At 43.9% G+C, this 14,157-nt stretch overlaps 1 protein-coding gene across 1 annotated transcript; it reads right to left on the reverse strand.

The window, feature by feature from the left end:
- Nucleotides 1-3,254: 3,254 nt before the first annotated feature.
- Nucleotides 3,255-13,735, reverse strand: LIMA1 (LIM domain and actin binding 1). The gene is made up of 7 exons (XM_010149576.1): nucleotides 13,708-13,735; nucleotides 13,217-13,365; nucleotides 10,785-10,892; nucleotides 8,508-8,565; nucleotides 7,694-7,809; nucleotides 4,640-4,773; nucleotides 3,255-4,233 (listed from the first exon to the last, which is right to left on the reverse strand). The coding sequence occupies exons 1-7, from the start codon at nucleotides 13,733-13,735 to the stop codon at nucleotides 3,255-3,257; spliced, it is 1,572 nt and encodes a 523-aa protein (XP_010147878.1).
- Between the last annotated feature and the right edge of the window lie 422 nt (nucleotides 13,736-14,157).

The raw sequence follows: 14,157 nt of genomic DNA on the forward strand, positions 1-14,157 counted from the left end.
CCCGCCGCGGACCGTTAGCTCCGAGCAGGCGCAGTGGGGCACGGCGCCGGGCGGGCTCCTGAGGCGGGAGCTGTTCCCGCCATCGCCTCCGCGCCCTCTGAGGGGCCGCGGCGCGAAGGCCGCTCGTCACGCGCTGCCGAGCCCTCAGGGCGTTTTCTACGAACAAAGACGAAGTTTCAGTTCTGACTGAATAAAAGTCCTCGAGACTAATAGGGCTAAAGCACGCGCTCCTGTGGGGAGTCCTGTCTCTTCCCCCGGGAAGGCCCCGGCTGAGGCAGGCGCCGAGCCCAGCCCGAACACCGTGGTCTCGGGTAGATAAAGCACCTCCCGCTCACCCCCGAGGGGCAGGATTCCTCAGACCCCTGAAGGGACGGGCCCCAGAGCTGCAAGCAGGACGCTGCAACTTCTCAGGGGAAGAGTTCATGCTAAAATACGAGTTTTACTAATATTAACAGTGATGTGGTTTAACATTTAAGCAGAAAACAGAGTGAGAAGCACAATGGTTGGCAAAGTTTAAGGTATTCCTTTTAGCTTTTAAAACATTCAGGAAAAAATGTGGCTTAGTTTGGCAGTGTTGGGGCGAAGGTTACCAGGTACCAAAGCCTGGCCTTTGTGTAAGCTCTTCAATTAGGTTCTCAAATTCTCCCTGAAAGTGGTCAGCATCAACTGCCTTGTACACTGGAGCAAACAATCCATCCTTCATCTAATAGCTCTTTTGGCATCCGTCCAGTTGAGAGTGAATTAAACGGCCCATTAAGCACTCAAATAGTACGATAACTAATAGATTCAAGGACAGGCTAGTTCATGATCTCTTCACTTTTTTTTAATCAATGACTTTATTTAAAAGTACCACTTGTGCTAATTTCTCCTTGAAGATGTTCAGCCAGTCTGAGCGAGCGGGAAGGGTCCTTGTATTTCAGAGACTCACAGGGGCCTCAGATTTAACTATAACTAACAATAAAGTCTCTGGTAACTGCAGCCAGTATTGCTTTAGTATCATGTAACTGATGCACTGTAAAATTCAATTGCGTTTCCTAGGAAACTAGGAGTAGGCATGTTCAATAAATCCAAGCCCACAACAAATACTCTTCCTTTCCTTTTCAAATAGACTTAGCACAATTTCCAGTCAGAAAGATCGCCATTTTCTTAGTGATTTGAGAAAATCTGGTACCAAATGGGTTTTGTTAGGAAGAGATAAGTTACAGAAAATGGCAAGTGCTTGCACTTCACCTTTCTTAGTTTTGCAATACCTCTAGCTGTACGAATCAAATCTTCCCCTATAAAAAGAGAGAATAGCAGTAGGTTGTACACCTCATGATGTGCAACCACTGACACCTTCCACCGGATAGCCAGCTGCTTTTCCCCTCTCTCCCTCCTTCCCCTATATACATGCCATATGCACGTGCATATTTTCATGCGACTGACATCAGCTTTCTTAGTTTTGCAATACCTCTAGCTGTACGAATCAAATCTTCCCCTATAAAAAGAGAGAATAGCAGTAGGTTGTACACCTCATGATGTGCAACCACTGACACCTTCCACCGGATAGCCAGCTGCTTTTCCCCTCTCTCCCTCCTTCCCCTATATACATGCCATATGCACGTGCATATTTTCATGCGACTGCAGGACACTTCGATGGGTCTTGACCCATCTATCCCAACCAAACCCACCTCAGGCTTAAGCAAAGCCAACTGCAATACAAAGAAGCTTATAGGAAGGTGGGGGGTGTAGGGGAACCCTCGGTTGTCCTCAGCTACCACGCCTGAGAACCCCCTGAAGTCAGAAATGGGGATGTAAAATACCTGCCCATCCTGTTCTAACCCCTCCTCCACAGGCTCCTGCATCCGAGGGCGCAGTCTGCCCATCCAACCGTCTCCCGGGAAAACGTGGACACACAGTGCCATCTAGTGACACCAGAGAAATCACTGGTCTCCAGCTCCCAGAGCACCACCGGTATTTCACCCATCTTTTCCCGTGGTCGTCTTAAAATGCCGCCTCTCCGTGAAATGAGTATGAATTCAGGCTTAAATTTTAATGTAAATGACCGAACTTTATTGAAGGTTTCGTAGTTAGCAGGACTGTTAAGAAAGCAGAATATTTTACACCTCAAGTATAGTTAAGAGCTAATTCTCATGGGAATACAGTACAAATAAAAGCTAATATAAAAGGGCATCCTCCTTCCACTGTTCAAGATTTCATTAGTTGTAAAATAAGTGAAGTCAAGTTTAAAAATGTACTAAGCTTCGATGCTAGCAATCAGAACGTTTCACTGGTCAGACGCTTTTATTCCAGAGGTTTTGCAATGCAGCATAATTTCACAGCCATAATAAGAAGATCTATGGCAGCTTCATACAGGTAGGATTTCCAAGTTTTCAAAAGGCCTTAAAAACATTCTAACTGCAGTTTTAAATGAATGATGATGAACTCTGAGTAAAAATAAAAAAAACACCCCAAAAACAATCAAAAAGCAAAAAACCCACTTAAAATGCATATGAAATGTAGAAGTAATGCCCTGCAGGCTACTGAAAAAGTGTCGACTTGTCCTCAGAGAGATGTGTCAGTCAGCACAGCTTCTGGATAAGCACTAAAATACACATGTTCCAGCAATGGGCACATCATTCCAGTTGCAGAGAAAAACAGAGTAGGAATTCTTCAGTTGATCATAGGCAGCTTTGAGAAGGAAAATCATGTTGCACTCAGTTTAAGATGTTTTAGTTGTTGGATACTAAGCACAAACATAAATGTTTTTATTATTAAAGAGGTCCCAGTTGTGCCCTTCACACGTATTAAAGTGCATGAAGTTACCATTTTTAAAGCAGGCCAGAAAGTCCCTTTGAAATTGGTCCCTAAGCCCTGCCGTACATGTGTAGTGGTAGAAGTAGTGTTTTACAGAAAGCCTGTTTGATACCACCATTGCGAACACGGTGAAATTCTGTACATTGTTAGCAAAATACGCATTGAAGCTCAGAAAGGATAAGCCAGTAGGAGTACAGAGCAGCTCTGTTCTCGTGCTGGGGACAGAGATTACCTGTGGAAGCTATCCCACAGCCAGATACTTGTTTCCATGCACCTAAATATACTCTTTGCAGCTTCCAGAGTGTTTTTCTCGTTGAGATAATTCAGACATAGGATTCCCTTAATGTCGATGTGCAGCGTAGCATCGCTTTTGTGGAGGACAGCTGTTTGGTAAAGCTAAAAACACCAAATTAAAAAGGCCCAGCACCTTGCAACAAGTTTTCTAGTAAAAGGCCAGTTTATTCTTCGTCATCATCTTCATAGTAACGATTCCTTTTGATCTGTTCTTCCACAGACAGATCTTCCATATCTTCACCCTCCCAGAAACCAACATCTTGGGATTTGCGATTCTGGTTAGATGATTCCTTAGTAGTCACCACATTGGCTAAACTGGAATGTTTAGGAGAATTTGGTTCAAGGAATTCTTCGTTTGGCAGGTCCTGCTCTTCCTCGTCTGTCTCTGCATTCACTTGGCCATTTTCTACAAAGTTATGCTCTACCGTTTTGACACCAGACAGTTCCTGTTCTTCCTCGCCATTCTTCTCTTCAGCGCTCTGGATGTTGCTGTTCTCAACCTTCTTTTCCTTTTGCTTTTTGTCTACCATGGCCTCTCTCTCCAGTTCCTCACTTCTTCTCAACATATCTCTCTCTGCCTTAGAAGGAGAAGATGAACTCTCTGGCTTATGGCCTTTAACAGATATTGTTCTAAACGAGGCTGCTACTGTAAAGGGACGACTTCTTTCCTTCAGCGAGGAAGATCTTCTTAACTTTTTGAGATCCAGATCCACATCCTCCAGCACATCTGGCTTGGAAATCTCTTCTTCTGGAGGCCACTTGGGTTTGAATACTTTGATGCCCTCGTCTAAGGCACTTCCTTGAATACTCTGGTCAGATGGAGGCGGCCAGGCAATTCTGAGCTTTTTTGTTTCTGCTGGTCTCTCTTCTCTTTCAGGCAAAGCTGAAGCTTTTGCTTCCATACTTGCTGCCAGCACTCCTACTTTTGCAATTGGGGCATCCTCTACTCCTGGGCTTTGTGGACTTTCTGCTGCATTTACACCAGTTTTCTCCAGGGATTCTTCACATTCAGTTTTGCCTGCCCATAGTTCCTTATGCTGTTTGTGTCCAAAGCCTTCATCATAGTTGCCTTTAGATTTGAAGAGTTGATTGAAGTGAGGCTTGCAGTAAATATTCCCACGCAGCGATGCGTATGTCCCGAGACTGTTCAGGAAAAGACAGAGTCAAACGTTAGCATTCCGGGTCTCAGCCACCGAGATGGGTGTACTTGAGTTACGTTACTGAAGAAGGGGTTCGGTTGCAGTCTTCTGACACGTTTGGAAAAGACAAGCTTACCGCTTTCACGAGTTTGTACGGCCCTCTCTTCACATGCCAGTTCTTTACAAAGTTGGACCCTACATTTTTCCCCCCGTAAAAGGTTAAAACCAGACTGCATGAAGGGCAGAAGCAACTGGCAGAGCTAGGACTGTATCACCACTCCTATGCTGCTCTCCAATTCGCTGGATTAGGGTTGCCTTCAGCTCAGCTACGCCTGCAGAGCATTTTACCCAGCTGCTGAAGAGGAAAGCTGCGCTTCCTAGATGGCAGCCAAGAGGAGCAGTGTGTTTACCTGAGTTTACTGTTGCAGTAGGAACAGCGGAAGCAGCTGATGTGAAACACTTGCTGGTTGGCAAAGAGCCTTTCCATGGGGTACACCGTCTTCTGACACCCAACACAGGTTTCCTTCATTGGCAACTGAAATTTCTACGGGAAGAGGAGAAAGCCTGGTAACTGGAAAGTGAATCAACCGCATGGGGCCTTGGCTCGGGCTCATGCACGGCTTCCAGAGTTCTCAGAAAAATTGCAGCGATTCACTTTCTGCAACTCAATGCTAATTATGGTAGGGTGGGATCTGATGGGCAATGAGTGAGGAAAAGGCTATGGCCAGCCCACGGGATTGCTGCGGCTTGACAGTGAGCCAAGAATTCACCCCAGTGAATTCCACAGCTGAAGCATCACAAGTTGAGCAATGCTTGAGAAGGAGCAATGAAAGTACGAGAACTCAGTGATAACTGTGGCTGAGCCAGTTCCCAAAAAGCTGACTAATCTATTCTGCAACCTCCATTTTTCGTGATAGGAAAATGATGAAGAAACACTCAGGTAGATTACAGTCAGTAAGAGACTTACCAGAATTAAAAATATAGTGCGAAAAAAGAGCTGAAATAACCTCAAAAGGAAAGGTAGAGGGTGGGAGGGGAGAGGAGTGGAACAGGCTGCTCAACAGTTTTAAACGATTCACTTCTGCTAAATGCTCTCCTCTCTTAAAGGGGAGGAAATGGTCTCAGCCCAGATGCAGGCAGCAGGAAACACTTCTGACTTCATTTGTAAGCAATTCCAGTTCTATTGCAAAGAAACCAGACTCAGGTTTCAGGTCTCAAACTTGCTTGAGACTTTAGGTGAGCCGGGCTTTGAGGTTGAAGAGCTAAAATTATTTACGTGCTCACTAAAAATATTGCTTGAGAGTTCAGTGCAAGCATAAATCGAAACGCTAAGGAGTCCAGTGGCACTGCTGTGCTGCATGGCAACCACTGCAGATTTGGTTTTCTGGCAGCGTCCAGGAAACAAGTACATTGCCCGTGAAAAAACTTGATGCCATTCACTTCTTGGCATCTGTTAAGGTTGGCCAATGGCGAAAACACTTTAGTGGAAAAATTAAATAACTTACAGTTGAAAAATTGGTAGTCTTAGGCTGCATGTTGATTGCAACCACTTTAGCAACAGGGTGAAAGAGTGCCTAGGCTCCGTAGCCACATTGATACTGTAGCTTTTCTTTGACACGGAATTACCTGCCACAAACATATTAAAAGCTTTAAGGAAAAATATGATGGCTAAAGAAAAAACAGGAAGGTCACAGGAAGACATCATTACAGCAATTTATTTATAACAGACTAGAAACAATGGTCAGGCAATGAAAGTTACAATACGTGAGGGACAGATTGCTGAAGACGGAGCCAGCTGAAGCCAGTTTGTCATAACCATAAAGTCTGCTGCCAATTTAATTCCAGGTTAATACGTATTTCATTTTTTTAAGGCATTGCTTGAAGCTATAGTAGATTAAAATTCTAATTAGGATGGCAGCTTGACAAAATTGAGTTCCTTTTGAAAAAAATCCACAATTTCCAGGTGCTGCCAAAACTGCATACGAATTCTGAATTTTGAGTCACTAAATGAAATCTCAAAAAGAATGAGAGTTTACCGATGCAAACAGAGACATAATCATGCACGCCTGCCACAGGGTGCAAGGCAGCCACAATTTGCTCGCCCATCAAAATAACTCTCCCCAAAAGCTTAGTTTTGCAGGATGACATTACGGTGTGCTGGCATGTGCTTCTGCAATGAACATCCCCATCTGAGAAGAGGAACTTACTTGTATAACAATGAGCCCTATGTCTGATGGAGAGGCGTTTTGGGGCGTGAAGAGAAAGAAATTCCTTTCCAGGCATGCTACAAATAGGAGCTACAGGAGGAAGGTGAGGCCCAATAAATATAAAAAACCTTGAGAGAAAGCTGAGAGTTGAGCTCACATTAGGAGGGAAGCAGAAGGCAGGAGTAGAGGTTAGGAACCAAGAACAGGAAACAGAAGCTGGAAGAGACAAATAGGAACCTTATATGAATAAACAGCATGTGGGTTTCTGTCTCGGCAGTGCAGCATCTAAAGCAGTAACCAGGTAGAGGACTAAAGTGGTTCTAATAACAAAGAGAGAGCACAGATGACCAGACACACAGGTTGGGTGTCTCTCGTAAGCTGCAACAAACTGAGATTACAAAAATGCTGCAGGCAGCTTTAGTTTTGCGCACTGGCATTTATACTCCAGAACACTAGGAAGCCACATCTCACTGGTCTTCGTGAGGTCAGTGCTGTTCCTCTCCAAGATGGGGAAAACAACAAAAGCACAGTTGTTTCCTCAGGAGCGAGCCAGGAAGTCTGTGGCAGCACAGGGAATAGGCATCCTAACTCCAGACAGCACACGTGACCAAGTACAGCGTGATCAAAATGTTCAGCACTGCCATTTGTACGTCTAATAAGATTAGCAAATGCATTCCCAACCGAGAAGTTCTCCATCTGTTTTCTTGTTCCCGTTAAAGAAAATGTAACATAAACGACTAGTTGCTCAGAATGCCAAACTCAATCTTTGTGGAGTCAGTCAGTCACCACAGTGCCGTTACTATAAAGCTGCTCCAACCGCAGTTACGTTGGGAACAGCTGGGAGAGCAGGGTGGAAAGCCAAGTCCTAGCCAACTAAGGGCTCTGCGGATCAGTATCAGGACCTCCGTGCCAGTCTCTAGGAGCACTGACTTTACAAGAAGCATAGACAAGCCCTGATACCATCCCCTGCTCAAACCCCTTTTCCCACACTGAAGAGAAACTGCCTCTGTCGCAGGGACACACTGTCGTAACAGCAACAGGGCGACTCCCAGCAAGCAACTCAGACTTCGCCTTTGAAGAAAAACTGACAGCTTTGAGATCCTTTTCCGTTCTAAATCCAAGGCTGTCATGAGCATAGTCTGATAAAGACAGAGCTAACCCCCTGTGACCACACTGCATTAAGGCTTTTCAACACTAAATAGAGAGGTTAGTTGGTTTAAACCATCACCAGTGTTTGAGAATAAACAGCTGCTTTACCTTCACTGCTTTTGGCAGAGACGCATCTGTCTGGCCAGCAGGTTTAGAACCAAAGTTCTGCTGCTTTGTGCTGACAGGTTTCTGAACTTCTGTCTCGCTCTCCAAGTTTTGTCCAACTAAGGGAGCAGAGGAGGAAGAAAAAACAATTACAATGACTTTAAAACCATGGGAAGCTTAAGCTCAGAAGACCGAACAGCAGCCCCACCAGCTAAGGGCTAATGCATTTTTTTCCCTGAACATCTGCTATTAAACCTTTAGATCTAGATATTTAAAGATCATCATTCTATGTTTCTGATTTACAAGGACAGTTGAGATATATACAGGGATCCAACATCTAACTTCCAGGAGCTGTTCTTCATTTCTGCAAAGTGCTCATGTGTGGGCTCGAATTTGGGTGTAAAGCTAAATGTGAGACTGTACTTTACAGAAGAGGAACTTGTCTGTGTCTGGACTACAAAGACACTTGGGGATTGTCCTGCATTAATACATATTTCAGCCTATTGACTGATAAACAAATACCTCTGGCATCTACTATAAGTCCAAATGGTGAGGAAGCTACACTTAAATGTGTTCAATCAGAGCAAATGGGTTACAGATGTTTAGAATTTCAATTGCAAATAAACTTCTACACCTGAAAGAAATTCTTATAAAGATTGAGCTAGGCACAGGACAGATTTTTAGTACATGACAGGTTTTTACTGGGTGAAATTCATCATTTGCCAGGACTGATCTCAAGCATCCTACACACAACTACTAACAGTGTTTTTCCTCAGCCTCGTGCTTTGCACATCGGGGCGGGAGAACGTGTGCTTACCATTGCCATCCTCCACAAGACCAGAGTGGAAAGACAAGCTGTTCTCACCTCCAGAAACCTGCAAGAGAACATTAGACAATGAGCACCTTTGACCTTCTGAAGTCTGAATAATCACGGCCTGAGCAACACAACAGGCAGTTTGACACTGTAGGCACTGAAACAGGAAAAGACTGCCATGCTGAGGTGCACACGAAGCTATTTTCTGCTTTGTAAGGGACAAGGCAGAGTCCTGCTGACTGCCAGGAACATTAGTTCTTGCTACAGGGTAGACATCCTCATTATTTTACAGCTCTTGCAATATTCAGATCATTAGCCATAGCGTTCACACACAAACAAACATCCTATTTTTGTTTTCCAAACACCTGCAGCTTGTACACCTTTATCTATTAATCATCAGAATTCCTTGTTGATAACCCCCCAGGTTTTCTTACTTAAATATCCCTTGACACCAAGAAGTACACATATACTGGAAATCTCACGACTCCCTCCAAAATTTGACAAATCTATGACATTTAAACATTCAGCAAAGAAAGTGCTTTTGGGAGAAAAAACAAACAAACAAACAACCCCCCCCAAAAAAAACCCACCACCTGAATTTTACAAAAGCTTTTGTAGAACTAGACATCTGCTTTTCCCAGGTTGGGACAAACATGCCTGGACCGATCCTCTTCATCCTCCTTCAGAAACGGATTTGTATTTAAAGCAACTCCAAACTTCGGAGAAGAGTGGGATACCAACCAGTTTCAGACACTGAACGTGGCACAGCTAAAGCTCCTGGTGTGTATTTCTTTATTAAACTTGGCACTACTGCTATTAAATCAAATAGTTGTAAGTAGCTGCTCTGAGAAACTAAAGTACTGTAACAAGATTAACTGCAAATCATCACTAAACCACTTAAATGATTGAAAGGCCCATTGCAAGCAACTGAAGTTTGCAAATTAATGAGGAAGCAAGTTACATATATTAACATACTCTGCTCTACTGCAGATATAACTAACACCAGTATACCAGGAAGCATCAGCCTGTTCTGTAGCTGTTAGAGTCACACACGTCTGGCTACTAAATCTCCCTAGGATTCAGACTGAAAAATGACAGAGAAGGTTAGTTTCTTCAGTTTCCTTTTTGCCAGAGCATTCCCCTTTCTGACATTTACTACTAGTAGCTTTAATCAGGCTTCTTTCCAAAGTTCTTCATGTCATTTCAAAAGGACAATCCTGGCTCTCAAACAATGTTCTATTCAGGTTCTTCATCACACCTGGACATCTCAGCAAGTAACTTCACAATTACAGCTGAATCCAGTGGGTTTTATTCAAATCTTCCATTCCACAATCAGGATGTATTCTGATTTAACAGTGATCCTTTTAATTAACTCACCTTTTAGCAAAAAGCTGCCTCACCCAGCTGAGTGTGAAGCTGCTCAGCTGTCAGTGAGCAACAGCTGAAAGCAACAGCTTGGCCCCTTGCCCAAGAAGGCTGGAAAGCTCTAAAAGCCCTCCTGGCATTAGGCTGCCACGTGTTCAGAATGGCTGGAATACACAGTACCCCAATTATTATTCAGCTACTTTTATCCTGTCTGCTGTCCCCAGTTGGGCATACAAATGCGTGAGTGTGCTCTATTATCTCTAGTTTAGTCTCAGTTTATAGCTGAAGCTCAAACCCAGGAACAAACCCAAACTGGCATCCTCCATCACCTTCATCAACATTTAGCCACTAAATGCAGAAGAACAGTAACAAACTCCTTTCACTTGCATCACTCAAAGCTGCTTATGTTTGGGAGGTTTAAAACCAACCACAAACAAAACACATACCTAGCTGTGATCCATCCTTTTACAGTCAGGGAACATGACACAAAGAAGTTTAGGTGGCTTCATCACAGTCATCAAAAACTAATGGCAGAGTCAGAAAAAACCCACAAACCCAGAGGTTTCAGCCCCAGTCAGCTACTGAAGCCATCGGAGAACACATCAGCATGATAACGAAGGGTTTGGCCAGCTACAGGCATGTCATCACTGAGGAGACAGGGGAACTCTCCAAGAAAACTTAGTTTGTCTCTAGATGGTCTCTACAACCGCTTAAAGGTCTTCCACAGACACTTGCTGCCTAAATTCACATGCAGATTACTTACATGCTGCAGAACTCGTCATTTTCTTAAATTATTTCAGACTGCATCAGCCGCTTGTTTCTAGGCGGCATGTGGAACAAGCATATCAGCCACGTTTCTACAACTAGTCCCACTCAAAGTGAAGTCCTCGATCTCCACCAGCATGAGCATCTTACCTTCTCCCCATCCTGACAGGAAATGGAGTCCTCAAGACTTGGTGGCATATTCTCCTTCTGCTCAGATTTGTAACTCTTGGGTTCACTTTCACTGGCTTGAATCTCACTCTATAGAATAAAGCACTTGAAAGTTGACAGGTTCTTTTCCCCTAAGAAAGTACTTGCTTTCTATTTTTCTTAAAATCTTTTCTTAACTGTTTTCCTAGCACATACAGTGATAATTAAAGGAGGGGGCATAAAAATCTACACAAACTTGGTGATATATTCTAGTGAAGAAAAAAGATGGGGCGGTAGAATTTCACAGTACTCTCTGGAGGTAATGCCAGCATTTTTCTACACAACCCCTCTTCTCTACTTCCAGACTCCTGTTTACAACTAACTCCCATTTCCCCGATTCAATCCACATTTTCCTTTTCCACAAATGTTAATTTTCATTTGAAATTACAAGTGTTTCAAGACAAGCATTACCTAAAGCACTGTGTAATCGAAAAATACAATTCGACATAAAAGCAAATCCTACCCTTGCTTCAGTAGTAGTCAGAAGCCTAAATCTGTTATTCATGGAGATTTTTGTTCTTGACACACTGACTTGTTTAAGATTTTTCACAAAAGGATCTTTCAGACTTAAAAAAAAAAAAATCCAATGAAACCTCGTGTTTCTTTCATTGCCACAGGATACAAGATAATTGGAGAAAGACTCGTGCCTTTCACAAGGCATCTTCTCTCTGACGTGAAACAGCCAGAAGCCAGCACCAGCATCCTACTGGGTTGTGTAAACACGTCTGCACAAAACCAGCCACGTCTAGTATGTGTGTGGCTGAATGTTGGACTTTCATGTCTAGATCTCTCAAGATGCTGACCGTCGTCCCCCTCCTTCCTGCTTGCAATGCACAGAAACGTTTGCTTCCCACTCCTACCAACTGAAAGGGTGTCTATCCATTTTAATCCAGGCCCAATTACACCACAGTGCCCTCAGAGTAGTTGCTCCCAGACAGATTATGGCTTTCCTTTGTAGCACAGATGTGACACACTTCAAGGGAAGGGAAGTACAAATACCACAATCCCATATCAAAAGAGCCCTAGTTGCGTTGTCAGCAGGGAGGGATAATCCAAGAGTTACACTGCTGCTGGAGCACAGAAGTACTGCAAACACTGGCCTCAGGAACCACTGTTTGCTCAGTCTGACACACTGCCCACGCCGATGTGCCAGGCCCAAATGAAAAGAGATTCTGCCAAATGGGACATCCTAAGAGCATCAGGCTGGACCTGCGCTCAAGCTGATAGCGTTAACGAGAGACGTCTGCAGTAAATCTCTTGCCATTAGGCCATAATTTAATGGATCAGCTCCCACTCCCAGGCACAAACTGCAACAAGGCACTGGAGCCAACTGAATCCAAGGGAGAAACAGGATGCAGAAATCAGCAATTAGCAGTTAATCAGATTTGTTGCACTGGCTGCAATTACTTTCCATTCATGCAGTGAAGTTTACTCGAGTACCCTCCCAAGGGCTGGAGAATTAGACCCCCACTGCCTATCAGATTCAGAATCACTTCAGCTGGGTAGAGACTTTTGCCTCTCCACACGGATACCCAGGAAGCATGCACCCTTTCCAAAGCTTAGAACCATCATTTTCGACTGTTATATCCAGTGCAAGTTTCCTAACTTAAAAAGGCCTGTCCTCTTAGAATTTATTGCTCTGGTTAATAAAAGTCATACTTCAGCAATAAAAGCTCCCATCATTAAGCACAAGGCTCAGACAGTTCCAGCAAATGTACGTAAGCACTTCTTAACAAAAGCTTAGACACTTGCAATCTCAGCTGCCGCACTTCATCGTGATTCATTAATTGCTCATTTCCTGATCAAATATCTGCAAAGTTGGCACAAGTTCATTCACTGCAAGAGTCTAATTGGACTCAGATAATGGGTGAGAAGACTTGAAGGGAGGTGGAAAGAAAACTGACTGGAGGTCCCAAAGCTGCAGGCCAAGACATCCAGGTTCTATGCACCGTATCACACTGACTGATGCTCCATATTACTGTGCCTCAGTTTCCCCTGGTTTACAGCTAATATACCATGCAGAATGGAGTTTGGCTTTCTAAAACAACAGCCAAATGAACAAAACAACAACAAACATGCAGAGAGCTACAGACATGCAGAAGGAATGCCAGCTATGTTTCACAAGGATCTCAGTCAGGGTGCCAGCAATTAATTCCTTGGAAAACTTTCAAGATTATTCTAGGAAGATGCAAATACTTATTTCTTCCTGCAGTACGCAGAGGCAACTCTTCATTAGAAATGACTCCCACAGGCACCAAATTATTCTCAAAGGAAGATGGCATTATCTTCAAAAAGCCTGGCTTCCATAAGATCATCTTTCCAGTCTCAGGTCAGGACAAAACTTCACTTCTACACAAGCTAGAGAATGGACTTACCATGGTAACGAGGCCTGTGGAACTGCCCTGCTTGGACACAGCTGCCTGATACTTCGCCAGCCTATCCTTTATGGAGGTTTCTGTTAAGCGAGGCATCTCCAGGCTCTTCTTGGTCTCTGCCTTATCCGGGCTGACTGCTGGACTAGTATCTGGAAAAAGAACGACATGAATAAAGGGTAACTTTCCAGAACACCAGTAGACCTGTCTACGGAAAGATTCACATATCCCATCCCTTCATCACTCCCAAGACCACAGAAATGTTTCAGTCCAAAGTTGATGCTCCAAGTCTCAGATTTAAGCCAGCTGGTTTCAGAAGAAGCGTATTCACCAGACGCAGCACCCAGGCAGTGGTCTCGGGAGCAACAAGAGCAAACATTTGTAACACTGAAGATGCTTCTGCTGTTGCTGTCAATGGAAGCAGCTGCTACAATGGCTAAATGGCAATACACATCATTCCTGTAGCCTTGGGGAAGCAAGGAAGGAAGTCTCACCTGCCACTTCCACCTTCTCCAGGAACATAATTTATCGCATGACATGTTACAGATGAGGATCTCGAGAACAAACATATTATGAAATACTTCAGTATAGTCTTGCTGTTTGGAAGCATCTGTTTTTATCTCAAGAGGAAAAAACCATTTGGGAGCTTAGGTCTTCGCATAGGTGCAGATCTCCTGACTCTCAGAATGGTGCCCCATTACTTGCATCCATCTTGCATTTTTGCTGTCAGAAGTTAGCCAATAGGTTTATAATGCCAGCTCCTGTGACTGCTCTGCCATCTAACTTCCTTGTATAATGGTCAGGTCCTCAGTAATAGCTTAATTGTTCAATAAGGAATTATTACAAAAACAGACCTTTCACTAGCCAGTGGCCTTGAATGACTACAGAGTTGTACAAATCATTAAGGTCCCTCTTGGGGACAATCATGGAAGGGTTTGGGTTGG

The sequence above is a fragment of the Eurypyga helias genome, unplaced genomic scaffold, assembly GCF_000690775.1.
Source record: "Eurypyga helias isolate BGI_N326 unplaced genomic scaffold, ASM69077v1 scaffold46943, whole genome shotgun sequence".
Taxonomy (NCBI): domain Eukaryota; kingdom Metazoa; phylum Chordata; class Aves; order Eurypygiformes; family Eurypygidae; genus Eurypyga; species Eurypyga helias.